This window comes from Dermacentor andersoni, chromosome 3 (genome assembly GCF_023375885.2).
Source record: "Dermacentor andersoni chromosome 3, qqDerAnde1_hic_scaffold, whole genome shotgun sequence".
Lineage (NCBI taxonomy): Eukaryota > Metazoa > Arthropoda > Arachnida > Ixodida > Ixodidae > Dermacentor > Dermacentor andersoni.
Genome location: NC_092816.1, coordinates 86081079 through 86108478, shown reverse-complemented (window position 1 = coordinate 86108478; position 27400 = coordinate 86081079). Strand labels below are relative to the sequence as shown.

The 27400-nt window shown below is 44.1% G+C and overlaps 2 protein-coding genes across 3 annotated transcripts in view; both read right to left on the bottom strand.

Moving 5' to 3' along the window:
* LOC126525045 (uncharacterized) lies at positions 1–22175 on the bottom strand. Of its 2 annotated transcripts, none has more exons than XM_050173104.3 (6): positions 21324–22175; positions 17254–17410; positions 15249–15348; positions 9550–9658; positions 7018–7074; positions 1–291 (listed from the first exon to the last, which is right to left on the bottom strand). In XM_050173104.3, the coding sequence occupies exons 1-6, from the start codon at positions 22169–22171 to the stop codon at positions 27–29; spliced, it is 1536 nt and encodes a 511-aa protein (XP_050029061.1). In that variant the 5' UTR covers positions 22172–22175; the 3' UTR covers positions 1–26. The 2 variants fall into 2 exon arrangements, with proteins under 2 accessions (XP_050029061.1, XP_054923466.1); XM_055067491.2 differs by having other exon boundaries at positions 200–287.
* Positions 22176–22264: 89 nt separating this feature from the next.
* The window catches only part of LOC129383181 (synaptic plasticity regulator PANTS), a 29510-nt gene continuing 24374 nt past the window's right edge, over positions 22265–27400 (bottom strand). Inside the window, exons 2-4 of the mRNA XM_055067492.2 lie at positions 23194–23239; positions 22988–23106; positions 22265–22547 (exon numbers count right to left, since the gene is read on the bottom strand). Of these exons, the coding sequence (XP_054923467.1) occupies positions 22341–22547; positions 22988–23106; positions 23194–23239 (372 nt within the window). The 3' untranslated portion in view covers positions 22265–22340. The remainder of the gene's footprint in view (positions 22548–22987; positions 23107–23193; positions 23240–27400) is intronic.

The window sequence follows — 27400 nt, the reverse complement described above, 5'->3', positions numbered from 1 at the left end:
TAAGCAGTCAACAGTGTTAATTTCTTTTAATTTAGCAGTACATGCAAATTTCTTCCTAATGTGTTTCCAGCTGTGTCAATAGCAAATACATACAGGGCATTGGCATCACCAAACTCATGCTCTTGCTCCAAAGCAGGCACAGATCCTGGTGACTGAAGAAAGTTCAACTTGCTGGCCTCGATGGACACTTCCTCGACACCTTCAGGGAACTCCCAATAGTCAAGGACCATTGCATCTTCAGCACGACGAAATTCTACGAGACGAATGCCATGTGGTGACGTCAAGCGCTGTCTGAGTGAGAAGTAGAAGCAAGGCGATGAGAAAAGACAGACAAGCCTTTGCGGTACGCCATGAAAGCCTACATCACACAAAATCAGTTTTAGAGAGCAATTATGGCCGCCAGCTTTAATGCCAAAATGGTTTGCCTAAGCCTACTAGTATCGCTAACCCTTTGCTGTCATATGTCAGACCCAAATGTCGATTACCATTGGACACGATTACCATTCGACACGTGCTGGCTTGCATGTGCCAATTCCCTGTGTTTGTTGCAGTGCCTTTCGGTAACTTTTCAACTACTGACAATTGCCACTTCACAGTGTATAACTACAAAAACAGCACCCTTCTTATGGCATGCTTGAAGTAATTAGTGCTTGTGTTTTGTGGTGTGAAGCAGTAAGGGAATGGCAACATTTCCTTCGCATGTTTCATGTTAAGAACGTGACCATGTTTTGAGAATAAAAAAATATAGTATTCCGCTTTCAAATTACTAACTAACATCCTTCGACGAGAGCACCGGAAAAGAAAGCCACGGTGAGGGCCTTAAAGAAAACGTCTTTTTCTTTTTATTTGAAAGTTTGCCCCGTAGCATAAAAGCTTTGGTGAATGCAAGTTATATTTACATGTGTAGCTGATTACATCCAATGAAATCTAACAAGAATCTATGGTGCGGACCATAGATCGACAGATGGTAGTTGAGTGTAGCCCCACTTTTGACAGGTAGTGGTTCCTTGATGAGTTCAGCCTAGGAATGGTTGATTATTTTTTTTATTTGAGTAATGATTAATAATTCATCATTTTAGCCTTTAATCGACTAATTGCTTTTGATGCACAGTTTTTCATCAATTAATTGATTAATCGAAATTTTCGCCAGGCAATTTTCGCCAGGCACTTGTATAAAGCTTGAAACCCGGTTATCTACTTTACCTACAGGACCCTACATTAATGTTTGAAAGGCAGAAATAAGCTTGAAACACAAGTGCATAAACATTTGATAAAGGTTAATCTTCAATTTGTCAGACTAAATATAATTGGCACTAGTGGCTTCTGAAAAGATAAACAATATATGTTATAATAAAATGGCACTTAGTGGAGAATTAAATAAGATAGATGACACTAGTGAATCCCTGTACAATAAAACAAGCACTGTTAAAGAAATAAGAAAAATGGCAAAAGTGAAAGGTGAAGTACAACTGAAATATGCAAGAAATTGCAATATGCAAAAGGGAGAAGACAATGACTGGTTTAGGATTTTAAACCATACGCCTTTTTCTACAGAGCAAAGGAATGTCAATTGGCTGGGATGTTTGGGTGAAACAGACACCTTCTTTGAATAGCCAGACAGCCAGCATGCGAGAATAGATCCTCGGACACTTCAGATTTGCTGGAATAGACACAAACTCATTGCTACGTCAAATACATACTCCAAACCGGGGTACATGCTGTATCACATGTTTAGAGGACTGGGAGTGGCACAAAGATCAACGACTGTGTTGCTATAGTATGCCTTGTATTGAAAGGGCATTTGACACCTCCTGCTTCGGACGGCGTGTGTGGTGTGGGGGAAGAGAGGGTAAGCTCTTGGCTCGGCAAAACTCGGGAATCAGAAAAACAGTCGACAGTCGTTCCACCACAGCTGCACAATCACTGCCTGTGCGCTACCATTCCAGTACGATTTCCAAGTTTTCGTGCCATTCCTGTCAAACTCTTGAAAATGATTAATCGAATAGGCCTAATCGAGGAAGTATAATTGTGTGGTGGGAAACATTTAATCGATCAATCGTTCATCGATGTTACAAACCCTGGTGCAGTCCGCGACAGTTCCACAACAGGTTCCTGTGGTGACTAATAACAATGTTATGCTGGCTGGATGCTGTACATGGTACAAGAACCTCCAGAATAAAAAAAATTTCCCGAAGTAAATCACTTACTGTGCATCTGTTCATAACGTGCTCTTTTTTTTTTTTTTTTTTTTTTGAGGTATCCAAAATGATGCACGAAGTAGTTCCCGAGTGGAATGACCACAATGTGAATAAACGCTCATGACTCCAAAGAGTTAAAAGGGCACTGAAATACCTTTTATGAAATGAGCAATAATTATATCAAAAGGCACACCCTTGGAAACTGTTGACAAATATTTTTTTCTGAACGCAGCTTGTATGAACAAAGTTATCAGCAATCCGACTTCGCAAAGGAGAGTCTGGTCATGCAAGCAGAGGGACGCTATGTACAAGATTGAAACGGTAGACTTCTTTCTGCAAGAAGCCAGATTCCTAAGGCGGTTAATAATAACCCTGAAGCACTTGTCAGAGGAAGCATTCGACTTAATGAGCTGGTTTCTGCATTTAAAAAAAACACTGAGAAACTGCCAACTCTTATTCAAAAATGTGCATCGAAATCAAGGCAAAGTGCAAATAAGAGCAATAAAAGGAAGTAAAATCAACATTTTTGGTTTTGCAATGACAAGGATGACCTCAACCATATATCTAGTTGTCAATTAATTGAAAAACTGCTTCTCCAAGCACCATCAAACGTGTGCTCGTGTGGTCCATTGAGCCACTTTTCCGCATAAAGTAAGCTTCCGAGATTTCTCTAGCTTTCTTCGAACAGCAGCAAGCCAGACTCTCGGTTTTTCCTAAATATAAGACTGCAGCTGTGCTGTGTGCAGTGTGCCACCAAATTCCTTGAAAGATGGCACATAAATTCATCTGCAAAAACAAGTTAAGCTAATCTTGCCATTGCGAGACAAAAAGTCTGGTCTTTTATCACTTTAATGCACTTTCGTTCTTTTCAATTACGATGCCCTCTTGACCTGTATAATTGATGAGCACTTGCAAATGATAATTTAAACAGTTCGCGGTTGCACAATTGTTCATCTTTGTTCTTATTAGCGTTCCCTTTGACGTGGAAACTACTATAATAAACCAAATATGTAATATCTTGCAAACAAGCCCCATGTAAAGCCTTATCGGACAATGGTGGTAATGTCAACGAATAAGCAGCCTGTACACATCGCAATATGGTGTCAACACAATGTAAATTAACAACAAACACATTGAGTGGATGCCCCTCAACTACTGTAATTGCATTTTATTCACTCTCAAAAGCACAGTCCCGTAGCTTTTTGAAATGTCATATTCACTCTGTTCTACGACTAAGTAGAATGAGGCATGCAATATGCGAACTACTACAGCACAGCTAGACTTTAACAGAGACAAGAACAATTGCAGTCACATTGTAGTCACATTCTACTGATAAAAAACAGAACACTGTTTTGTCAATAAATGATTGGCAGTTGTAAATTAATGCTACCCGAGGGACCCACTTTCTTTCCATTTTTTGCTCATTGCCTTTTTCCTCCTGTGATGTAAGTACACTTATGAAACACCAAGTAGCAAAAGCGTGTACATTTTAGCCATGCAATGCAGCAAATCTGAAATCTAGTAAGAATAGGTGCAGAAACAGCTGCGCTTATTGCGCCAAAGTGCACTAAGAGTACACTAAGAACCCTTATGCCAAGCCTGCACAGAATGAAGCATAAGAATGAAAGCCTTCAACTGCATTGGTAGTAAAATTGAAACGAAAACCTAAAACCAGCCGTCATACTCATCATCATCGTGTAAATCAACAGAGTAACCACAGACACTGATATAGCCAATGCCATTGCTTTCCATTCATTGTTTTCACACTTTTGTTGCATTTCTCTCCAGCAGATGTTCAAGTGTGCTGTCCCTGTACTGCCTTTTGGTTCGTGCCGTTTGGGCTGCAGTGTTATTTTCCTTGTACCAGCGTGGCACGGAATTCGCCCAAGGAGGATGTCAGACCGAAATGAAGCCTCAGATAATGCCTGGTCGCACATTCTTTGGCGTAGTTCTTGGAGGTACAACTTTAAAAATATCTTGTAATACTATCTACTCAGCTGCTGACATATGATTTGCTCATGAGGGGGGCCATTTATTGCCACCCTGCATGATTGGAAGAGCAGATTCCATAGTTGTAACTTAATCAGCTTCCACATGTTCCATGGCACAGTTATGAGGAAGAAACTGAGCCTAATAGCAGAAACCTGTGGACGTCTTCATTGTAACTTTGGATTAGTTGTGCACGTTGACATGCTCTAGTTCCACAACATTTTTGTCCTTGCTCATACGAAGCAAGTCTAAGATGATGTGCCTGTTGCAAGTCCAGATTGTAGAAGCGGCTTTTAGCACAACATAAACACAGGGAAAGCCATTCTATTAAAAGTTAAGGAAATTAGCTTGGCAATTTTTAGCCCGAATGCCTCATTGATGTGCATAAAGCCGGCTCTGCTGTATTTATTGACTATTTCACTTAAAATTCAGAACATATTTGGCGTACGGAAGTGTGTTGGACATTTTGCCGAAGTGCTTGTCGCTGCGCCACATGAAATTTTTGCCTGCGCCAAGACCTACACCGAAAAAGTCTAATGGCTGTTCCACACTGAAGAATGTATAATAAACACACTACACCACCGCTTTCAGCAGATTGAATCAAGCAATTCAAGCAATATCGCAAGTGTCTCTGGTAGTTTTACGAGAAAATTGCATGCTGTTGTTCATATGTTGAGAGGTGAACTTCCTTTTGTGCTTTGTCTGGGTTGAACTCAATGAGCCACAATTACAAACTTGCTGCAAAGTTATCATGCAAGACAAAAAGCAATTGCAATGCTACAAGTTTCCTTGCAAATCTGACTAACAATCCTCTACATAAACAGTTGGCGTTTACTAATGCAAAAAAAAAAAAACTAAGTCATGGAGGCAGTTATTGAACATACCCAAGTGCTTACAGCCAGATACACCATTGTGACATTTAAGAACTACCTATAAACACTGGCTGGCATCTTCAACAGCAGTAATACCATTATGAAAATGGCAAGATCAGAATGTAGTACAGCATGGAATAAAAGGGGGGCATGGTATCACAGCTGTTTCATCTTATTAATTCATGTAACTCTTATTCTTCACATAATGTTCCTGCTATAAATAATGGCCTGATGGCACAGTGCATTGCCCCATAACAGCTCTAAAATGTTCGTACCTAGCTATATAAGAAAATACCATGCGGGTGCAACATTCTTTTAAGCATACAGCATAGACAGCGAAACATACAAAAAAGAAAGTACGACAGAGTGAGGCCATGAGCTTACTCAGCTGATTCTGTCCTTTAACCTCTATTCCCAACGTACTGAGTGCAGTTTATGGAACCTATAACTTTTATGGACTCTATAAATCATATGTACCATTAACACAACAATACACGGTGGTACCTCGATTCACGAACTTAATTTGCTTCATGACGCTGGTCATGAACCAAAGCAGAGCCTCCCATGGGAAATAATGCACATGCAGTTATCTGCTCAGAAGCTTGGGATTAAAAAAATTTTTTTTTTACTTCAGAAGTATGAAATTGACTTAAGTTTACAGTACAGTCAAGAGCATACCAAACCATTGTGCTGCAAAAGCACCCTTAAAGGGACATTAAAGGGCACACCAATTTGGCCTATATTAGCAAATTACCCTTTTACAGTACCAAAAAAGCCACTCTTGCCACAACAGGCTTGGTAAGCCAGAAAACATGCAAGAACGAGAAGACTGGTGGTGAAGCTGCCTTGAAGTTACTGCACCAGCTCGCCTTGGCGGCACAGATTTTGACGGCATCTACAAGGGTCTAGTGTTAAAGGATTCAAGCATGGGACAAGGCAAGTTTCAAGCCAACTGAACCAGTGCGGCTCAAATACAAAAAAATACTTGGAAAATCAGGACGTCATACTGACACACCGGTACCAGGGTTTCGTTGCAAAATTAATAATAATAATAACAACACTTTGACCTTCATTTCCTCTTCAAATAACTAACCTATATCGCAAAATCAAAATCAACAAACATTGAGTTTCAAGGAATACTTTTTCGGTTTAAACTAATTTAAGTGTTTCTCCTTGGTGCTAAGAGGCTATGACCACAAGTCAGAGCAGAGAAAATGGCCAGAGGACTATCCAACGAAGTGTCACAGCAGCACTGAAGCGATTGTGCACGGTACCTCTCGCAACACTCTTTCAAATGTTGTTTACTAGGAACTGAACATTTCCTCTTAAATTAGTGCATAAATACAAAATTTATATTTTCAATGAGCACAATTCAATTTTGAGGTTAAATTATGAACAGTGAAGTTGTTTTTACAAAGCATAAAAGAAATGCATCATTTGTTCATTGATGAGGGACCTCTGTGAGCCTTATCCCACATGAGATGCCCAAGCTGACCAACTACGCCCCCCCCCCCCTCCCATTTTGACACTAATTCTAAATACCAAACTGTGAATGCATTGCTGAGAAAGAAGCATACAGCCAGAAGTGGCAGATGGCAGACTAGCTGAATTTCCAGGGACCATACTCTTGAGGTCCTTTTGAGGTCCTTTTGAGGTCCTTGAGGCAGAGTACGTGAACTGAGGTACAATTTCGAAAAATGCTGCTGTTCGTGAACCAATTGCTTATGAGCAGAAGCATTCATAAACCAAGGTAACACTGTAACTGCTTCATTACCTTCTTTATCATAAACTTTGCCCCGCATAACTTGCCGTTAGCTTTTCGGACAACAAATTTTTTAGAATCCTTGTGAATGCAGATTTCTTAAGCCACAGGATGCACAAGCAGAACTCCTCAACATGGAAGAACACACGAGGCAATAAGTAAAGAATTTAAAGAGTCAATAAAGGAATTCACTCACTCATTGTGGAGTTGAATTGTGCCAGCAATGTTTGATGTCTTGCTGGCATTCAGCCACCTGGAGATATGAATCATCAATGTAAGTTTGTCTCCTAAACATGAATTCCTCTTGACCTTTTGTGACTGAAACTTCTTATTTACTTAAGCAAAACATTTAAATTACTTTTACAAATGCTTCTTTATAGAAAAAGAAAAACGTTTTCAGCTTATTTTCAGGACGAAATGTGTAGGCTTCTTGAGAAAAACTGACAACAGGCCCCAAGTACGAAAAATAAGAAGAAACTCGTTTATAGCCTCGTTTGATATCATTGCTTGTCTCTTCATTTGTAATACTGAAGGTCCCACTTCTTATTAAACATTCAAAAGTATTTTTTTTTTTTTTAATACAGAGGAAGACCTTCTAATTTGTGAACCTGAAGGTGCTGCTATATATGCTTCTCTCGAGGTGCTCACTCTCATTCAAAACTTACTGTGTGTATGGAAGGCACTTTTGAAGTGTGTAGTCATAAGACCAGAAAGCTTGTGTGAAACATTATGACTACACCATCAGGGTGAAAGAAAGTTGCATGCGGAGAGCTTACATGTACACAAACTGCCCCGTACCTCAGCAGCAAAGACCGCTGAGAATGTCAGTATATACAAGTCATACAATGCACTGTGCACGTCTATATCTCATTTCACACATATCAGGCTACGCAACCAAGGCTAGACTTCTTCCAGTGCCCGCATTTGAGACTAGTATGTGTCAAGCATACGTCCCATGACATCTGATGAAGTCTTGGTACTTTTAAGTCGCGAAAGATGGCATAACTATTAAAGGGAAGGCTTCGCACATCCGAGTCTATTTACCACAAAATGAGCGGAGCTGCACATTTCTGCAACCAGTGGCCACCGTGCACCGCTTGAGCTTGTGACCAAAACATAGTACGTCACACGCAAAGGTGCACAAGTAATGCCTGATTTGATGTACCTGACATCCCCAAATTGTAGTTGAAATAATATGAAGAGGTTATTATGCAGAAAGCGTTACAGATCAAGAACAACTGCAGTGTAAGATGCGCAGAGTGAGACTTCTGTGACTGCACTACTTGCATATGCACAGCCTGCTAAGTATGAAACAGAGTCAAACAGTTGGTAAAAAAAGCTAAGCCACCGGCTGGAGCTAACACTCTGACCAGGAGACATGTCCGGGAATGCTTCCTTGTTGTTGCCCTTCTGCGAGTGTTGGCTCCATGTTTTATTTGCTGACTACTGACAGCTTACAGTCCCAATCTGTGAACGCTTTGTTTTGTCTGGATGCGCACATCTAGGATACATATGCAAATGTATGTGTACACCACATCCAGAAGTGTGTAGGGTTTAATAATTCAGTGATAGGAATCAGTACCAAACAGAGTATGTTCCTGGTGTTTCAACATTATTGCCCCTGCAATAATTTTGCAATCACGGCCTCATGCTGGGCTGCTATGGGGCCTGAACACTTGGAAGGTGGCCATGGCCCTTTCTGCGAAGCACTTGGTGTGGCTGGCCATCAAGTCAAGCCTGCTTGCACTGCATAAAGGCTGCTTCAAAATGCCTCATGTTGTCAATGCAGAGTTGCTCTAACAGCAGCCACGTGTGAATCTCCAGGGAGTGAATGTGGTAGTTGGTTCTCGGTGAGGCCATTTGCGAGCTTGCTGCAAGTCTTTCACAGTGGTGAAGTTAAGAACTGATATTCACTGACACTGATAAACAGCGCCTGCTGAGCAGTAGTCGCAAATGCTTTGGTATGTTTACTGTTCATCCTCAAAAGCATAGCTGGTGCAAAACTGTGAAAAAAAAATAAATCAACCAACCACTGATAGCAGACATATGTTAGAGACGTACCAACAGAACATTTCTGTCTTGTTTTTATTTCTTTATTGGATAGCTGTCGACGTAGTAGTTGCACTATGGAGGCTCAATTCCTTGAGACCATAACAAATAATGAATTACTCTTTACCTTTTAATGTGACCAGTTCAAAATGTGCACCAAGTGCAGCGTGGCTTCGGACGTGACAACGAAGACTATTTATGTCATTGAAAGCTGATGTGGTGGTCTCATGGTACCAGACACTACTGATGCGTACAAACACATTATGACTGTGCTGCCGAAAGCCGAGTCTATTCAGCACTCGACAGGGCAAGAGGGGCCAATCTGCAGCTTTCTGCGACGAGGTCATTGCATGACTGACTGGCATGCTATTGAGTTGTTCGTGATACCATGTGGCTGCCGCCTTCGCGTTTAGTGACATGAATATAGTCACCTTTTTCATGACCAAATTAAGCCATGCTTCCTTCGCATACTGAATGGCTCACATAAACGGCGCTGTAATTATTTGAGGCGCTCTTGAGGAACTCGGGCTTTGTACTACAATTATGGAGTCAACAACTATCTAAAGAAGCAGACAAAACGGCACACAAGATTTCTGTTTCATTGCTCCTTCAAGCGAATCGTCAGCTAACTGGTGCAGCCTTTGTAGAACATACACAGGACGGATGAAGAGTTTCTTACGGGTGATGGCTCAAGATGATGGCACAAGAATGCGACCATTTGGCTCCGGAAGGGGCTGTCCTTGGACTACGGGTGTGCGCTGCAACTCCACGAGGCTTTTCTTTCGGCTCTGAGTGCAAGAAAACAAGAACAGGAAGAATGAAAACAGCAAGAGCGACACTCACACATTTGTTCATCAAGCTTCTTTTCTGCAATTTAACCCCACCGCTTAGTCAGCAGATGTTTCAGCACGCATAGCACAAAGCAAGTTTTACAAATATTTTTCAGAGTGCTTTCAGCCACACCGACTTGGACAAACTAAAACCCACCATTGCAACCCACAGATCTGCATAAACATGTGCGGTTTTCACACTCATCATCAGAGCTTTAACTCTGACACCGATTTAGATGCAATAAACATGGCTTGATTATTGCAACACTAACGAAACATTTTTTTCCCCGCTAAGTGAATTCTCATTATCAAATAAGGAAAACTCAATGAAAAGCACATTAAAATGACAGACATGTCCTTTGAATGTACTGGGTGTTTCTACAAAAACATTAAAAGGGCCCCAAAACACTTCTTGAATATAGCAAAAAAATGTTGCTGATTTGTCATAGAGGGTGCTGTGAACATGTGAGTCAAATATTACTGCACTGCATGCAGCAGGGAACTTAGAATGTACTGTGCAGCACAATGAAAAATCGCTTGCTCTTACTTCCGCTTGCCCACCAATGCTATCGGCTGATTTCATTATCCTGAGAGCAATCTCAGTAATACATAATTGCTAATTTTGAGTTAACTAAATGAAAAATATATACAGTCTAGCCCGGTTATAACGAAGTCAGCGGGAATCGGAAATCACTTCGCTATGTCCACTATTTCGTAATATGTGGACTATGAAAAAAAAAATGCAAACATGGGCATACCGATTTATTGCCGCTGAAAGAAGTGGTCCAGCGTCCCCTGAACACGTTTTGCGAGTGCGGACTTCAGGATTGCGGCTTCGATACCATCCAACTGCGAACCAAAGATCTGGTCGAACTCCGGACTCCCGAGGAACATCCGTAGCGTGTCAACAGCTGCGATGGCCGCTGCGGAGGTGACCGGTTTAGGGGCACAACTAGCATCGTCGCATTCGCTGTCAGAGGCGCTGTCCGCCAAGGTCTCTTCCATGACACTCCCGGCAGCTTCTTCAGTCGTGAAGCCCTCGGTGACAACAAGGTCTTCGTCGGCGAAAACGAAGTCCATGTGGCTTAGACCCACAGGCACAAGGTTCAAGTCGCTAGTGGAATCCCAAAGCTGCTTCAAGCAGGCCGTCGCGGCGGCAGCATCAGCGGTTGCAGCGACGTCAATCGCGGTAGCTTCGTCCCCAGCAGGCACCGCCTTCGCGCTGCTGCTTCGGGAGAAGCCGGCTTTCTCGAAGCAGTGGGCGATGGTCAGGTGCTTCACATCCCTCCAGGCTCCACTTGCGAAGAAAATCGCCTTTACCAAAGGCACCTTCATGCCGGCCACGTTGTTGGCAGTGTGAACATCAATCAGGAGGCGCTCGATCACTTGGCGCCGGTAGTGGACCGTGACGTCGTTCAAGGACGGCGCAACACGAGACCGGCGTGCCGTGCGATGCAGTGCAGCAACCTTTCGCACCGCAGGAGAGCAGACGACGCCACGAAAGCACGCCGTCAGCCGAATTTTGCTCTTATTTTCGCGGAGGAAATCGCCTCAAGAACACAAGAAGTGTTGATTGACAGATTACTTTTCGGTTGGTATTAAATCTCTTCATTATATCCACTGAAGCGCTCTTATTTAGTTCGTTAAAACAGAACCCAAAATGTATTGAAAATGCAAAAATGGGAATGGGAAATTGAAATCCCTTTGTTATAACTGCTATTTCGATATAAGTGGCTTCGTTATAACCGGGCTACACTGTATATGTCTGTGATCTCAAACAGACAGGAAAAACTTGGGTGATGCTTATCTTTGCCTTTAAGAGTACAACACAATAGCATTAAAAGATCCCTGACTACTTCTCACGCTTCCTGGCAGCTGCACCTTATCTAACTGTGATGTTTACCGGGAAATGCTGGCAGCAAATGCTATACACGAAGGCGAGCGTTCTGGTTCGTTTCTTTTCTTTCCCCCGCATGACCGGAGGCACAGATACAAGTGACTTCTGAGAGTGTTCAAGGAACCAAGCGTCACTCTGTGATTTGTAGAAACTCGGAGCGTGCCCCGTGCCGTGTTGTGATTGGTAGAGAGTTCTCGCTCATGCTCAATGCCGCTGGCGTCATAGCCGTAGTCAACCGTAGCCGCCACAGAGTGTTACGATACCTTTCGCCGCCATGATACTCAATTTTACGCCAGGGCTTTGCCCTCTTGGCTTCTCCACTGTGTAGCTTCCTGTGTGCTAGCAGAGATGAAAGGAGAGAGAAAGCTGAATATCGGTGCAACAACTTCACTTATAGTTGCAAGATAAAAAAAATTCTTGTGGCATGAAATTCTTGAGACAACACTCTTTAATAGTGAGGCCATTTTATGATTAGTTAGAAAAGTGTTTCAGGGCCCCTTTAAGAATTACTTAAAAGGGTCCTGAACCACCCCTCAGGCTTGGTGAAGAAACATAGTCTGCAAATAGCTGCAAACATCTCAGCCAAGTTTTGCAGTCGTGCGCGGTGTATGGAGCTTGGAAGCAGAGTGGGAAGCCACCATTCTCTCAGATGATCTCTTTTCAGCAGAAGCCTACTCCTCACTCTTTTCTGTGTGCTTTGTTTCATAATATAGCAGATTCCGATATGTGGCTGCTACTGGCCAATAGCTGACATCAATCAAGAATGGTGTCTGGATCAGTGCGTTTTTTCCTGCTGTTACTGCGTATATTTGTCGACGCAGTTTAATAAACAGGCTGAAGTAAGTGGGAATGCGCTTTCAAATTTCTATAAGAATGATATACTTCCGAAAGAAGCCGACTATTGTCTGCTCATGCTCAGCCGTGGCCTCTTGAGTAGAAATGAAACTTTGGCCACCCTGATTATTGGTGTCGTAGCTGTCAGGTCTCATGAATTTCGACTAGTTTTCAATACAACTAGCCTCAAATCATGCGAAATTTAAGGTCAGACCACACACATGCCTGCCACCATGCTATCACTGCTGGCTACTCATAGTTAGGTGCCTTGGCAGGCTTTCGCCTCGTAATGATCTAGCTACCTGAGGGACTTCAAAATGCGCAAGTTGAATGTGGCTACTATCCGTTGGTCAAGCTCGTGCGGGACAAAGCCAGTTCGCACCACGTAGTAGCATAGCCAGAATAAAGTATATGAGCATGAGCGTGCACTCTCGTGCACAAAGCAAACGCTGCAGTTACATGTAGCCGTGGTCTATTATGTAGCGCAGACGCCGCGGCCATCACGGGGTGACATGATTAGTCTGCTGGCTGAGCGTACTGCGGCTCACTGAGGACAACAGTGTTTGGTGCGTCATAGGCACCAAAATTGGAAATAGTGGCGTCTACGTGAACATCCAAAATCAGATTTGAACTGCGCGCCACGGCGACTTTCAGCAGGCGGAGCGTTGTGGGCACGCCCCACTCCACTGTAGCCTTGGCAGTGCAAGTCATTGAAGAAGGAATGGAAGCACTGCTAATGCGATGTTTTATTGCCAATAACTCCGCTTCTGCTGAACGTATTGAAGTACCTTTTGCGGCAAAGTATTTCTGAAATAGTCTAATTTAACTTCAAATGCATTCCTCAACTTCATTAAAAAGTGGTTTAGGGCTCCTTGAAAGGAGCCCTGAATCTGCGCTGCCAGCAAACAAAGTTCTGTGCATAATTGCATTTTTTTTTTTTTTCAGATAGAAAATTTGATGTGGCTTGTACAAATTTGCCTCAATTTCCCAGTTATGATAATCCTGCTGAAATTAGAAGTTAGAAAGCTATAACTATTAGGATTTGTTAATTAGTGACTAATTAACACACATCACCCATCACCCCTATGGTCACAACTGCTGATGGCACGTCTCCAAAGCAACTGTACTTTTAGTTTAAAATGAATGTTTCTTTAATATTACTTAAATTTTTGTAGAAACACCCAGTGTGCTTGCTACATACTGTGTTTGTTGGCAGCGCAAGAAGAATCACCACAAAGCTGACTTTCAGGATGCATAGAGACTCATTGAAGAGTTTTATCCAGTACATATTGGTTTTTGCATTACTGTTTTGGTGAAATAGCTCAACGAATCCATGAGCAGCATATAGAGTTACTTTATATGCTACCATTAGCTTATACAGTAACTCTAGAGCAGCAGTGCTGTTGGTGACATATTGTGGTGCTTTGCTCAAACATACTGCACGGGCCTATTAATGAATTTTGTAGCACTCATAGCTTCTTAATGCTATACCTTTTCCTAGCAGCAAGTGTCACAGAGTGGAACGTCCTACCTCATTCTGGTTCGAATTCAGTGTTGCCTGATGTTACAAGCAGTGCGCTGCTGCTGGTCTAGCTTGCTTCCCTCCTTGCTAAAATAGTGACACCAATGCATAGTCATAGCTGTTCAAAGTATGTTATTAGCAAGCACAGCTGCGAAACCATTAATACGCTTATGTGTAGTACACTCTTTTATTGAACTCACAAAACCATTTTGTTTTGTTCGGGTGCCATCTTCTTCTGCCTGCATCTATGGTTCTATACACAGTTGATGCAAAAAGTTATTGAACAATTGTTTGATTACGAAAATGATAGCACTTTAGCTTAATCGAGAAAGGTACAACCTGAGAATTGAAAATGACCTAAAGCCATTTCTCTACAGAATGCATGCAGTGACATTTTTCTATGGCTACACTATTTGCATAGAATCTAGAGCATTATCTGCTAAATATGATATTGATTTTAGCATCATAAATGTTTGCAAAAATGGTTGACAATAGCCAATGTTTACTACAGTTGATGACAACATAAGAGTGCAGCGTATGAGAATCCTTGTGTCCAAAAGGTGGTAGGCTGCACAGGAAGCTTTGCATCGGGTGGGCGGATGCACGCCAGCAGTTTTGGGAGAGGGGGAGATGTTCCTTGGCAGGCTGTGCACAGGAAGTGCAAGCGCTATGAGCACCACCGGGTGAGTTACAATGAGACTTCAGGGACATTGCCCAACTCTCTTCGGTACCCAGCAAGCGGTAAGCGTGGCAGTCTTTGCTGCTGCTCCTGATTGCATGTCGTTAGCCAGCCATGATCCTACCACTGCTGATGCCACAGCCATCCGTGCCCCAGTCGGCAAGTCGGAAACCCCTCTTCACCTAACATACTGTCTTTGAGGAATTCCTCAGTGACGTTAACTATAGCTAGAACGCCTGCTTGAAGTATTAGTTGCAAGCATATAAATGTTGTTTAAGTGTACACTTGGTTGTCGTTCATTGCTTCCTCAAGCTTGAACCGAACTGCAGTGGATGAGCAGGCGTGCACCAACTCTGGTCAGTACAAGTCATAGGGCCGTTGGCCCCCCGATATCCCTACAAGTGGAAAATGCACCGCTTTACAAAACAAGATGACGTCACACTGAGGATGAGCTTCTCAATATCGGCATCTCTTGGTTATACGTTCTGGAACATGGATGCACAAAAGGCAGATGTAGTTTTTGTTTGTTTGTGTGTGTATGTGTGTGGGCAGTACTTGGACTGAACTGTAAAGTAGTCACCGCATATAGTTAGTGTGCAAGGTGTAGCACTCTCACCAAGAGTTGTCAGGCGGATTTTCCTCGGCTCAGGTGGGTTCTCGTGAACGTCTCTACTTGCTGATGGTTGCACGGGCGGAGCAGAAATATTGTTCGCAACCTGCATTAGTCCAGCCTTACTTTCACTTCTTATGATTTCACTCCCAAAAATGTGAGCGGCTAATGCTAAAGTACAACAACAAGGAATACACAACCAGTTATGAAAAATTGAATTGGCTATCAGCGACCAACAGCCACTTATAATTTCATGCAAAGAGAAACTTTCCTATTCTTCATCTAAGTTGATACCTGCATTCAACCATTATTTTCATCTTGACCATTTTTCCCCATTCATAAATGCCTGGAGGAACATAACAGAAAGTAAGGGCCATCTTAAAACTGCAGCCAGACACTGTTTTGACAAATGTTGGTTTTATTTTTTAAATAGAGAAGCCCACACAAGGCTGTAGGTATAGTGCAAGGAAAACACGACAGACAGGAGCAGGTGCACAGTCCTGCGTGCACTCCTGTCCATCTTGTCTTCCTCACACTGTACCTACAGTCACAAATCACCAACAAGCCCAACTTTCCACACAAGACAATTGCAAAGGCTGAAACAAAATGGCTAACGCCATCATCAATAGTGCACATAGCAGAAATCAATGCAATTGAAGCTAATGTTGCTAACTTGACAGGTGTTTGTCAGCAGGTTATACAATGGTATTATTAACAGACTGACTGATATATCTATCACCACTAACCAAATTTGTCATGTGCCAGTGACACGGTTGCCAAATCTGGTATAGTGGAGTGTCGCTTTTGGCATTGCAAAGTTTGGCATTACAAATGTAGTAGACTTGTTGGTTAATCTTATCTGTTATCACCGACAAAATCCATGTCAATGTTAAAGCTTTGTATTACCACCTTTGGGGGCCGCAAAGTGAGACCACTTCTGGCATTGTGTACGTTGGCATTGTAAGTACAATGATATCTTTAGCAGAGTGATTAATTTTACGTATTATCACCAACAAAATCTGTGTCAATAATAAAAGTTTTGTGTGGCCATCTCAAGGGGTACAGTGACAAGTTGGTGAACCGAGGGGCCTGATTTTTATTAATCATATTGTGAGAAGCCAACAAACAAAGACACCAAGGAAAACATAAGGGAAATTACTTGTACTTACTAATTGAATGAAACAAATGATAAATTAATGTCAATGAAAGTGAATGAAAAAACAACTTGTCGCAGATGGAGAACGATCCCATGTCCTCGCATTACACGTGCGATGCTCTAAGCAATTGAGTTTCTGCGGCGCCGTTTCCCCATCCACTTTCTTGGGTATTTATGTGTTACTACTAGAACAAACCTTGGGAGTGTTAACCAGCCCCACCACACACAAACCTTGGCGGTGGATGTGGAACATCATTTCTGCCACAGGCGTCACGAGTACGTGATCTTTCTGGGTGAAGACAACTGGTCAATAAACCCGCAAATCCGACCTGAAGGCATCAATGTTGCCCAACTCGAGACCTCCGTTATGTAATAACAAGAAGAAAGTGGATTAACCGAGGGGCCCAATTTTTATTAATCATATCATGAGAAGCCAACAAACAAAAGCACCAAGGGAAACATAGGGGCAATTAGTTGTACTTACTAATTGAATTAAAGAAATGATAAATTAATGTCAATGAAAGTGGATGAAGAAACAACTTGCCACAGTTGGGGAATGATCCCACGTCTTCACATTAGGCGTGGGATGCTCTAACCACCGAATGTTGCGAGTTCGAGTGCGTGAATTAGCCCTATCTTAATTAACTTTGCCTTTTTTTTTGCCATGATGAGCGGCAACGGAGACAGCTATGGAAGAAGACGACGACGAATGTGCGAGCAGTCGGACAAGCGCGTCTCTGCATGAGGTAAGCTCATATGACTTTTTGTACAGCACACCGCGTTTTCAAGGCCACTGTCTGACGAGGCATTTAAGGCTTTTGCCTTAATCAATGAAACAACATAAACATGACTTACTGTTTCTGCTTTATCAATGGAGACTGTGTAGATGTGGCAGATGTCGTGGAACCCATGGCCCATGATGCCGTCACGTGTGTGGCCAAGACCGAAGGTGTGACCCAGCTCGTGTAACACACCGCCTAAGCTGCTCGAGTAGCACGCCGAAAGCGTGCCTCTGAGAGGACAAAAGAAGCCTCAGTGAAGGAAAGTTACCAAAGGTTGTGTCAAATTTATGGAAGTTTTTTTTTACCACTATGGAAAAAAATAGAAAATTTTCATCAAGTATTACTGCACTTGCATCAATATAACATGAGCAGGGCCCTTCTGGCACAGAAAATAAAATACCATAGGCGAACTTTGTTATAACAGTCACATATGACACGAAAACAGCTACGTTATACCCGATATTCCTTATAATCATATAGTTCATCATATGCCTATATCAGTGAGAACCATGTTAGACTGACTTATTTCCGATAATTTGTTATACTCTCGTTCCTTACATTGAAGCTTGACTGTACTATGATTACAAGGCAAACTAAGGATGCAGTGCAGTGCCACAAGGGACACTGAAGAGAAACACCAAGTTAGTTTAGACCGATAAAGCACTCTTAGAAAACTCTATTTTCATTCATTTCATGACGAGATGTTTACTATAGACAAAAATGAAGGTCAAACTTCCACATCTTTTATTTTGAGCCAGAACATCAGGGTCAGTAGTCAGTATGATGTCATTAAAGGGACACTAAAGCAAAACAATAAATCAGTTTAGTCTAATGAAGCATTGTTTGAGAACCCTACAGGCAGTCATTTAAAAAAAATACTTTGATTATTAGATGAGAAAATGAAGGTCCAAGTATCAGTATTTGAATTTCGCGCCAAAACCCAAGCGCCGGTACGTCAGCGTGACGTCAGCGATCCCAAAGTATGTTTTCGCATTTGGGCCGCGTTGGCTGAATAAAGGTTCCCAAAACTTGCCATGTTTAATATTTGGTTCCTTTAGAACACAATGTAGTCTATCTGTACCACTATATATAATTAATAGGCCCTAGAAGATGCCATCAAAATCCATGACGTCACAGCCCCCAGGTGCGGGAACTTAAGTAGGCGTCGCCACACGTATTTCGTTCTTGCGCTTTTTCTGGCTTACCAAACGTCTTATCGTTGTAAGAGTGGTGTTTTTGGTGTTGTAGAACGGTAATTTACTGATGCAGAAGAAATCATTTTTCTCTTTAGTGTCCCTTTAACATTCAAGTATTTTTGCAAGTTAGGACGTTGAGGCACAATAACGTTCTCGAAACTTGTTTCTGGCCCCTTCAGAATACAGCGCTGCCTATCTTCATTGATAAAATATCAAGTGGGCCTGGGCAGACACCATCAATATCCACGACAAGCTGGTGCAACAACTTGAAAGGGGAGTAAAACCCGTGTTTCGTTTTTGCATACTTTCTGGCTTACCAAACCCACCCTGGCTCTTTCAGTATTGTAAAGGGGTAATTTGCTAATACAGCTTGATTTTCCTTTCTGTCTTTACTGTCCCCTTAAATACAGTACGGATGCAAGTCATGACCAGCAGCTTACTACTATTTTTGAAAAAGAAAAGTGTACAGTCATTGCTTTCTACCAGTACTAACATATGGGGCAGAAACTTGCTTGTCCTTGCTTGCCCAATTTTTTAACTTTTATTGGACTGCGTAGCATGTGTGCATTTGGGAGCTAACAAAGAAGCTTGAGAATGTAAGTTGAGGACTGTGCAATGAGCAATGGAACGAAAAATTATAGGCTTAACGTTAAAGGGGCCCTGAACCACTTTCTATTGAAGTGGGGAAAGGCATTTGAAGTGAAAATAGGCTATTTCAGAAATACTTTGCTGCAAGATGTGCTTCAATGCGTTCAGCAGAAGCGGAGTTAATGGCAATTAAACACAGCCTCCACTGTGCTCCCGTTTCTTCTTCAATGCCTTGCACTGCGAAAGCTACGACACAATGGGGCGTGCCCACAATGCTCCGCCTTGTAAATGTCACCGTGGCACGCAGTTGAAATTTCATTTTGGATGTTAATGTAGATGCCACAACTTCTGCATTTGGTGCCTACAACACGCTAAACATAAGCCAAACGCAGTTGTCCTCAGCAAGCCACAGTGAGCTTAACCGGTGGACTCATGGCGGCACCCTGCAGCAGCCACGGTATCCACGCCATGTAGCTGACCGCAGCTTGATGTCAGCTATCGGCCAATAGCAGCCACCTAAGGGAATGACGAAATAGTGCGTCTAGGAGAGAGTGAGGAGAGGGCCTTCTGCTGAAAAGTGTGTGTTTGAGAGAAAGGTGACTTCACAATCCACTTGCGAGCTCCATGCACCGCGTACGACAGCAAAACTTGGCTGAGGTGTTCACAACAGCGCATGCTACCCTCGAGAGGTGGTTCAGGGCCCCTTTAAGAGACAGGAAGATGGTGGTGCGCATTAGACAGCAAACGGCAGTAGCCAATCATTAGGAAGAGGAAATGGAGTTGGGAAGGACATAGGGGGCATGTGATATGCAGAGCAGATAGCCAGTGGTCTATTAAAGGTACAGAATGGATGCCAAGAAAAGGGAAGTGCAGTCAAGGAAGGCAAAAAACTGGTTGGTGTGATGAAATTAGGAAATTTCTAGTGATAAGGTGGTGTAAACTAGATGACACAAGACAGGGGGGGAGGGGGGAGAGGAGGTGATTGAAAGTCGCTGGTAGAGGTAATCACCTTGCAATGGTCATAAAATAGGCTGACGGTGAAACACAATCGTTAAGCGCAGCGTGACAAGTGATCTGCTCGCTTGTCACACTGTGTAGCCTCACACTGCAGCAACAATGCATACTGCGTGTTGTACTGAGAAGCACATATACCAGTGTTGCTGCTTTCCAGCTGATGAGGTATTGTGCAACAGCTAATCACAATAGTGAAGTCGGCTGTATGAGATCAAACTGCATCGTCACCTCCCTTTCTTGCCATTGTGCACCCATCACTAACAGTCACTCCTGTGGTCTGCCTTAGCTACCAAAAAAAAAAAAAACTTTTTCCTGCAAGGCTATGCAGCTACCATGCTTTCATTTTATTTTTATTTTTCCTTAGTGCAATGAACTGTCTTACAGTACTTCACTCTCTCAATTTTCGTATTTTGTAGTTTTTACACCTTTTCATTTTATTTAAATGTGTTGCTGCATTATTTTTCAACTTGCCGATAGCTTATCAATAAGTTGTTTAAACATATTTTCTATGTTGCTAGTGTTGCTTTCAATATGCTTGAACAAGTTCGATTTTTGCTTGTTTGTATGTTACTGTAATAACTGTTTACTTTTAGTATTTGTGTACTTTCTTCTGAGCCCTCCTTACTCAATGCCCCAATGATGAGGTGCTATGAGGCACTTTTAAATAAAGAAATGCTGGTAAATGAAAGAAATGCCAGAAAATAGAGAGAAGCAAATGTGATTTTCTGCCTCGCACCTCAGCACTGATGCAAACCTCTTGTTGGAGGCATTCATCAAAAGATGGTATTGAACCACTACGTGCCATTTGCGAAAACTTATTGGTTTCTTTCTTGTCCCAAGAGGCAGAACAATGGCGACAATGCAGTGATGCTGGGGATAGCTATTACGTTAAGACATGCCAGTCATGGGCCGTGCATAAATATCTTACCCCTTTGCAGGTATGTTATCACTACAATATCAGCATCACATGAAAACATTTCACTCTCAGTTTCATTATGACTCTCCAAAGTGAGTCTTCCTCAGACGAACACAGAACTGAAAATGTGTACACATGTTTTCATTATTTTGTGACGCCACTTTTTGCAGGTGTCGTGCCAGCTGGCAAACACACAAAACAAGAAAAAGCCTAAATGCAGCGCAATGTATTACTGTGCCATGGTTTGCATAGTACTCAGAGGATCCAGGTGATCAGGTGAGCGATGCAATAGCTTTCTTTTTTCTTTTGTGTATCATGTAATGCATGCATGACCCTTGCCTGCTGCCAGTGGTTTTTGCGCAGCAGAGACAGGTTTTCATAACCCACTGTCACACTGACTGCAATGCAGAAAAAGAGGATTACACTCACCTGTAGTTACTGTCATCCATAAAATGCAGGCTATCCACCTTTCTCGTGTCATACAACCTCCACGAAAGCTCTTCGACATTCTGCGCCCAAGTGTAGAGGCAACCCGTTCCACACAAAGCCAGTCCTCCAGCACCAACCATAACGTGGCCTGACACTCGACTCATAACCTCACTGTGTGTTCTCGCTTCGACTGTGTCGCTTCGATAGCGGGTCCAGGACAAAAATGCCACAAACTTGCAACGGTCCCCATCTCTGAGTTCTGAATTCATCAATTCTGTCGCTATGTGGCTCCAAATGTCCTCTTTCGTCATCACACAAGCCTCACTGTAGCAAAGCTTGCTTCTGAATACATGAACCACAGGCTCTCCATCTCCACCTTCCAGACAAAACGATTTGTGACCCATACCAGCAGCTGCAAGAGTTTCAGCCATTGCTGTCTGTAGAATTTGCATTCCCAAGCTGATGCGATTGCAGGCACTCTTGATGGAGCAGTCTTCCTCTTCAGGCCCTTGAAAGTAACCCTGCTCTGGCGCATCATGGCATGTTATGTAGATTAGGCGGATGTATTTGCACTGCTGGAGGAGCACTGGCTTAAAAAACAGTGTAAATGTTTGACAGGCAGTGTCATATTTCAGGACAAGGTCGTTTCTTCCGCATACGAGCTGAACAATCACTTTGAATGTTCCGTTGGCTGTCGGCCACAACGTGAAGCGGTTGGGGCATGCACTGGACAGGTTAGCCACTGACACTGAGGCCGACGAGTGGTCACTGCCGCACATGCCAGAAAGTAGCACCAATGGGTAATGGACAACACTGTCGGGTTTGTGATTCGTAACCCTAAAGGCCATTTTCACAACTAACAATGCAGTAAGCGGCCATAGACTTGACTACTGATACATACAGTGGAGCTAGGGAAATAATATCGGGCAAAATAAACAAAATGTGAAGAACCTACTATCGTTTATTCAGCCTATCTATCTAGTCTGTGAAATGCAACGAGACAGGCAGCGTCAGCTGTCACGAGATGCAGCAGGAACTCTTGCCTTCTTGCTCGTTCTTTGCAGTCAGAGCAATATAACTCTGCTCAAACTTCTTCGCCATCCAGTCAGGCACAGGTGCATTCCAGTCTTCGGGAGGCTCAGACCTCAGCTGCCAGACGTCGTTGTCTCGACTGGCTTTTAGACGGTCATGCTTCCGCTTCTCTTCACTCTTCACCACAGCATTCTGTTTGCCAGCAGGAAATGAACAAAAGTCGAGATGGCACCAGAGACAGAAAAACAATAGTTAAGAACATTAGCAATGGTTAACTTCATAACTCATCAGAGACTGAAACATGATTCTCACAGCATAGGCTTCTAATCCCTACTGGCTCTAATAGGTTTATAATTTTTCTAAGGCTACCTCAAGGTGCATTGTGTGTCGTGCAAGGAAGGTCCAACAAAGATGTGTAGTTAAAGTTTAGAATTTTCAAACTGGTTTGTCATTCATGAACTGTTTATCGCAACTTTATAGACTTGCCACTAAATACCAGCTACAGTAGCAATACTAGATAGAGGCATGTTAATAAACTCATTTCCATTTCTGAATTTGATGCTACCTGAACGTGCGTAACGTCAGTCCTTCAAGGCAACATACACTACATTCTGCACGGCTAGTACACTTACTAGGGCACCGATGTCCTTCTTTTTTCTCCAAAGCATACAGTTGTCAAAGTCTTTTCGCCACTGACTGCAGTCTAGTGTGGTGCCGTCGATGAAGTACTGATGGAACCGTCCTCTAATACCTTGGGGAGAAAAAAAATCACCCAGGTGTTTAATGCTCCTACATTCACAAGAATCGTCTGGAAGTGAGCGTGCGAAAATAAACATACTTTTGCAGTCTGAAAGCTCCTCGCTGTACCACTCGCATGGCCTCACCTGCGAAGCAAAGAAATATGTGTCCACAGAGCACGCTATCAATGGGTGAAATACAAAGCAGGTGCAGTGCAGTCAAACGTCCGCTTGGGGGCTCATTAAGCCCAGACCACATGTACGCTCGCCGACATATGCAAGGTCACGCCTACTCATGCGCAGGTGGTGTGGGAAAGCTTGCGCACATTGAAGTGCGGCACGAGCACAGACATTTGCTCCAGTCAGATACAGGCACTCGTGTCGCCACGTGCCTGGAGCTACGTCACCGAGAGAGGCCAATCAGAACACGCGGTTGTCTGATCATCTCGCCATTGCATCTACGCAGCTACATTGTGGTACAGACCAGCTTGCTCTTGCCAGATTGCATCTGCTGCACCGGAAGCACCTTTTTTTGCAGGGACGAATTCTTTGGTGCGGCTTCCAAAACGTCAAGCACGTGCTTTCTGACTTTTATCTGCAACTTGCTTTTATAACGTCTGGTTGTTCTGCACCACCATCGCTTCACAAAAGTGACAAGTATAGAAGCAGCAGTCACAATGTCCATCGACATAGACACTTAACTTCATGCGTAAAGGCCCGGAAGTCTGCTTGGCTTGCATAAGGCCATACGGATCACAACAATTGTCAGGTGAAGACTGCCCTTTGGAGGGAAGTGGCAGCAACTGTTTTGCCCAGTGTGCCAGGTGAGCTTGCAGGAATTCTTCCTTGTTGTTTGTGAAGCTTTGGTAATATGCAGCTATCCTTTTTTGAACAGTCAGTGTCACTGCCGTGCAAAAGCAGTGAAAGTCACTGTGCAACAAGGTGCAACAAAGGTGGGAGTTAACCAAAGATCAGTAGGCCGGCTGACTTTGGGGAGCCCACAGCAAAACTACAAACGAGGCAGTGCAAGGCTACATGGGTTGGGCCTCTTTTGAAACCAGAGAAGTGGAGATCAAAATTGTTTTGTAGAAAGACTCAGGAACATGTATGAAAAAATTAATTATTCATCAGCCTGGTTACACCCACTGCAGGGCAAAGGCCTCTCCCATACTTCTCCAACTACCCCGGTCATGTGCTAATTGTGGCCATGTCGTCACTGCAAACTTCTTAATCTCCAGGGATTCTTAGCACCCTCTGCTGCGTCGCAGGTCTGACCGCCGCCGTGGTCAGTTGCTTCGCAGCTGCTGGGGACTGAGTGCCGGGGTTTGATTGTTGTGTTCATATAGGAGGTTGTGGCCAAATACTGCACCAGGGTGGCCAATCCTGCTCTGGTGAGGGAGTGCGTTACCGGTTCTGCTCACCGGGTTCAGGCCACACTCCAGGCCTGTTTATGCCATTTTATCAACATGCGGTTTTTTTTTTTTTTATCCTATGGAAAATTGCGCGGCACGGGGATTCGAACCACGGTCCTCTTGCACGCAAGGCAGATGTTCTACCTCTACGCCACCGCTGCCCCTCTGCCACCGCTGCCTGATGAAAATATATGGGTGGCTAAAGTGCACAAGTATCTGTAGCTTAAAAGTGTGGACGCACAATGACGGAAGAGGTCAAGGAAGTAGGCAACCAAGTACAGGGTAACTGAAAGAGTAAATAGACAACCAGGAGTCATCAAACAGGAAGTGAGAGAAACAATGATAGTAAATTGTATGCAAATAACGGAAACAAGATAGATAGATAGATAGATAGATAAACATTATTAAAATAATAATAAAAGAAACAGCTAATGGTCGGGGCCCTTAGTCCAGGGCTCCGCTGGCTCTTGCCATCTTCTCAGCTCTCTTAATCAGCTTGAGCTGGTCGTCGAGGGCCGAGCTGGACAGCAGTGCGTCCCATTGCTCCCTCGTGGTGTTCGTGTCTGGGTGTTCTATGTTGTGTAGTTTGCACTCCCACGTAATGTGGTATAGGGTTGGTGTGGCCCCACACCATGGGCATTCGTCCCTGTAGGCTGTAGGGTGTATCCTATGTAATATGTGTAAGTTCGTGTAAGTGCCTGTCTGGAGCCTACGCCAGGCAGCGGCATCTTCTGTGTTTAGATTTCGATGGGGTGGTGGATATCGCAAGCGACGCCCTCTGTGGTAGTTCACGATGGCTGAATACTCAAGGTCGACAGGGTCCAGGTCTTCTGCAGCCGGCGTGTTGAGTGCTCGGTTATGTACGAATCCTCGAGCTGCTCTGTCGGCCTGCAGGTTGCCCGTGATGCCAGTGTGGCCCGGTATCCAGATGATGGTTTGGGTGGCGAAGTCCTCAGGCTCCTCCTTGAGTATTCCGGCTAGGACTTGTGCAGCAGGTCTTCCAATTCTTCCCTGTACGAAGTTGCGGCAGGCCTGCTGGGAATCCGTGAGGATCGTCAGTGGTTGGTTTGCGTGTAGGCCCTCGCGGATGGCTAACGCGATGGCCAGCTCTTCGGCTTCCGTAATCGTGCAGAGGCGGGTCGATGCAGCGGAGGTAACGTGGCCTCGGTAGTCGCATGCCACTGAAACTGCGCCCTTGATGTTCGTGCCATACATGGCAGCGTCCGTAAAACGGGCCGTGGTATTGAATCTGAACGCTTTCTCCATGTACTGGGCCCTTGCTCTCCTCCTGCCGGAGTGTAGGTTAGGGTCCATGTTGCGTGGTATCGGGGCAACGTGAAACCTGTCCTGGACGTGACGAGGTATGGAACAGGTTTCTTGGGTTCGTGTTGTTATTGCTGGGAACCCCAAGGTTTGTAGGACCTGCCGGCCCGTGCGAGTCCGCGCAAGTCTCTGTTGTTGCGAGACGTAATGGGCTTCTGCCAGTTCCCTGAGGGTGTTGTGCAACCCTAGCGGCAATAATTTTTCAGTCGATGTACTCATCGGCAGGCGGAGAGCGGTCTTCAAAGCCATCCTTAAAAGTGTGTCGGCCTGCTTCGTCTCGGACTGTGTGAGGTGGTAGTAAGGCAGGCTGTATGTGATTCTGCTCACCACCAGGCTACTGACCAGTCGCAGGGTGTCGCTTTCCTTCATGCCTCTGTTCTTGGATGTTACACGGGATATCATGCGTGATATCGCCTTGACACTGGTTTTCAGGAGTGTAAGGGTGTGTGTGGCCCGCTGGTTGGACTGCAGCCACATGCCCAGCACCCTCAGCAATGGCTTCTCTGGTATGAGGCCCCCGTTGAGGCGTACCTCAAGTCTTCTTGTTGGGTCTGTGGGGACTGTGTGGTTACCCCGGCCTCGCCAGGCTCGTAGGAGCTCAGATTTCTCGGGCGAGCATTGTAGTCCCCGTTGGCTGACGTATTCCTGGATGATATTTGCTGCAGTTTGCAGCCGTTCTTCTTTTTCAACGAGGGACCCTGTTCTGGTCCAGAGTGTTATATCATCTGCGTAGATTGCGTGCCGAAGACCTGCTACGTCCTGCAGTTTGCTTGCGAGACCGATCATGGCGACGTTGAACAGCGTGGGAGAGATGACAGCACCTTGTGGTGTGCCCTTGTTGGGAGGGTGGTACACTGGAGTCTGGATCTCTCCCATCTTCAGCTCCGCTGTGCGGTGGCTCAGGAAGCTCTGAACATACTTGTATGTTCGCTCGCCGCAGTTGGTGTTGCCCAGCCCTTCTAGGATTCCTTGGTGGCTGACGTTGTCAAAAGCCCCTTTGATGTCGATTGCTAGGAGGACGTGTTCGCCACTGCGGGAAACGTTACTGAGGACTTCTTCCTTGATTTGGAGTAGCACATCTTGTGTGGACAGGCCTGCGCGGAAACCGAACATGGTGTCCGGCAGGTGTTTGTTATCTTCCAAGTGTCTCTGTAGTCTCGCGTTTATAACTTTTTCGTACACCTTGCCAAGGCAGGACGTGAGCGATATGGGCCTAAGGTTTTCAATTGCCAATTTCTTGCCCGGTTTGGGGATCATGATTATTCGTGCGTGTTTCCACATCGCCGGCACCGTACCTTGTTCCCAGTGTTGGTTGACAAAGGCCGTGAGCGCGGAGATAGACTTGTCGCTCATGTTTCTGATCACCGAATTCGTGATCTGGTCCGTGCCCGCCGCTGTGTTACGGGTGGTGGCTGCGATGACCGCTCTCACTTCGTCTTCGGTAAACAAAAGACCATGCAGATTTACAAGAATGAGATGAAAGAAATTAGAAGGGAGAACCTGTACGTTAACACAAAGGGAAGTGCTTTGCTATTTGAGGCTTGAGCTGGTTGCCAAGGACAAAAACTTAGAG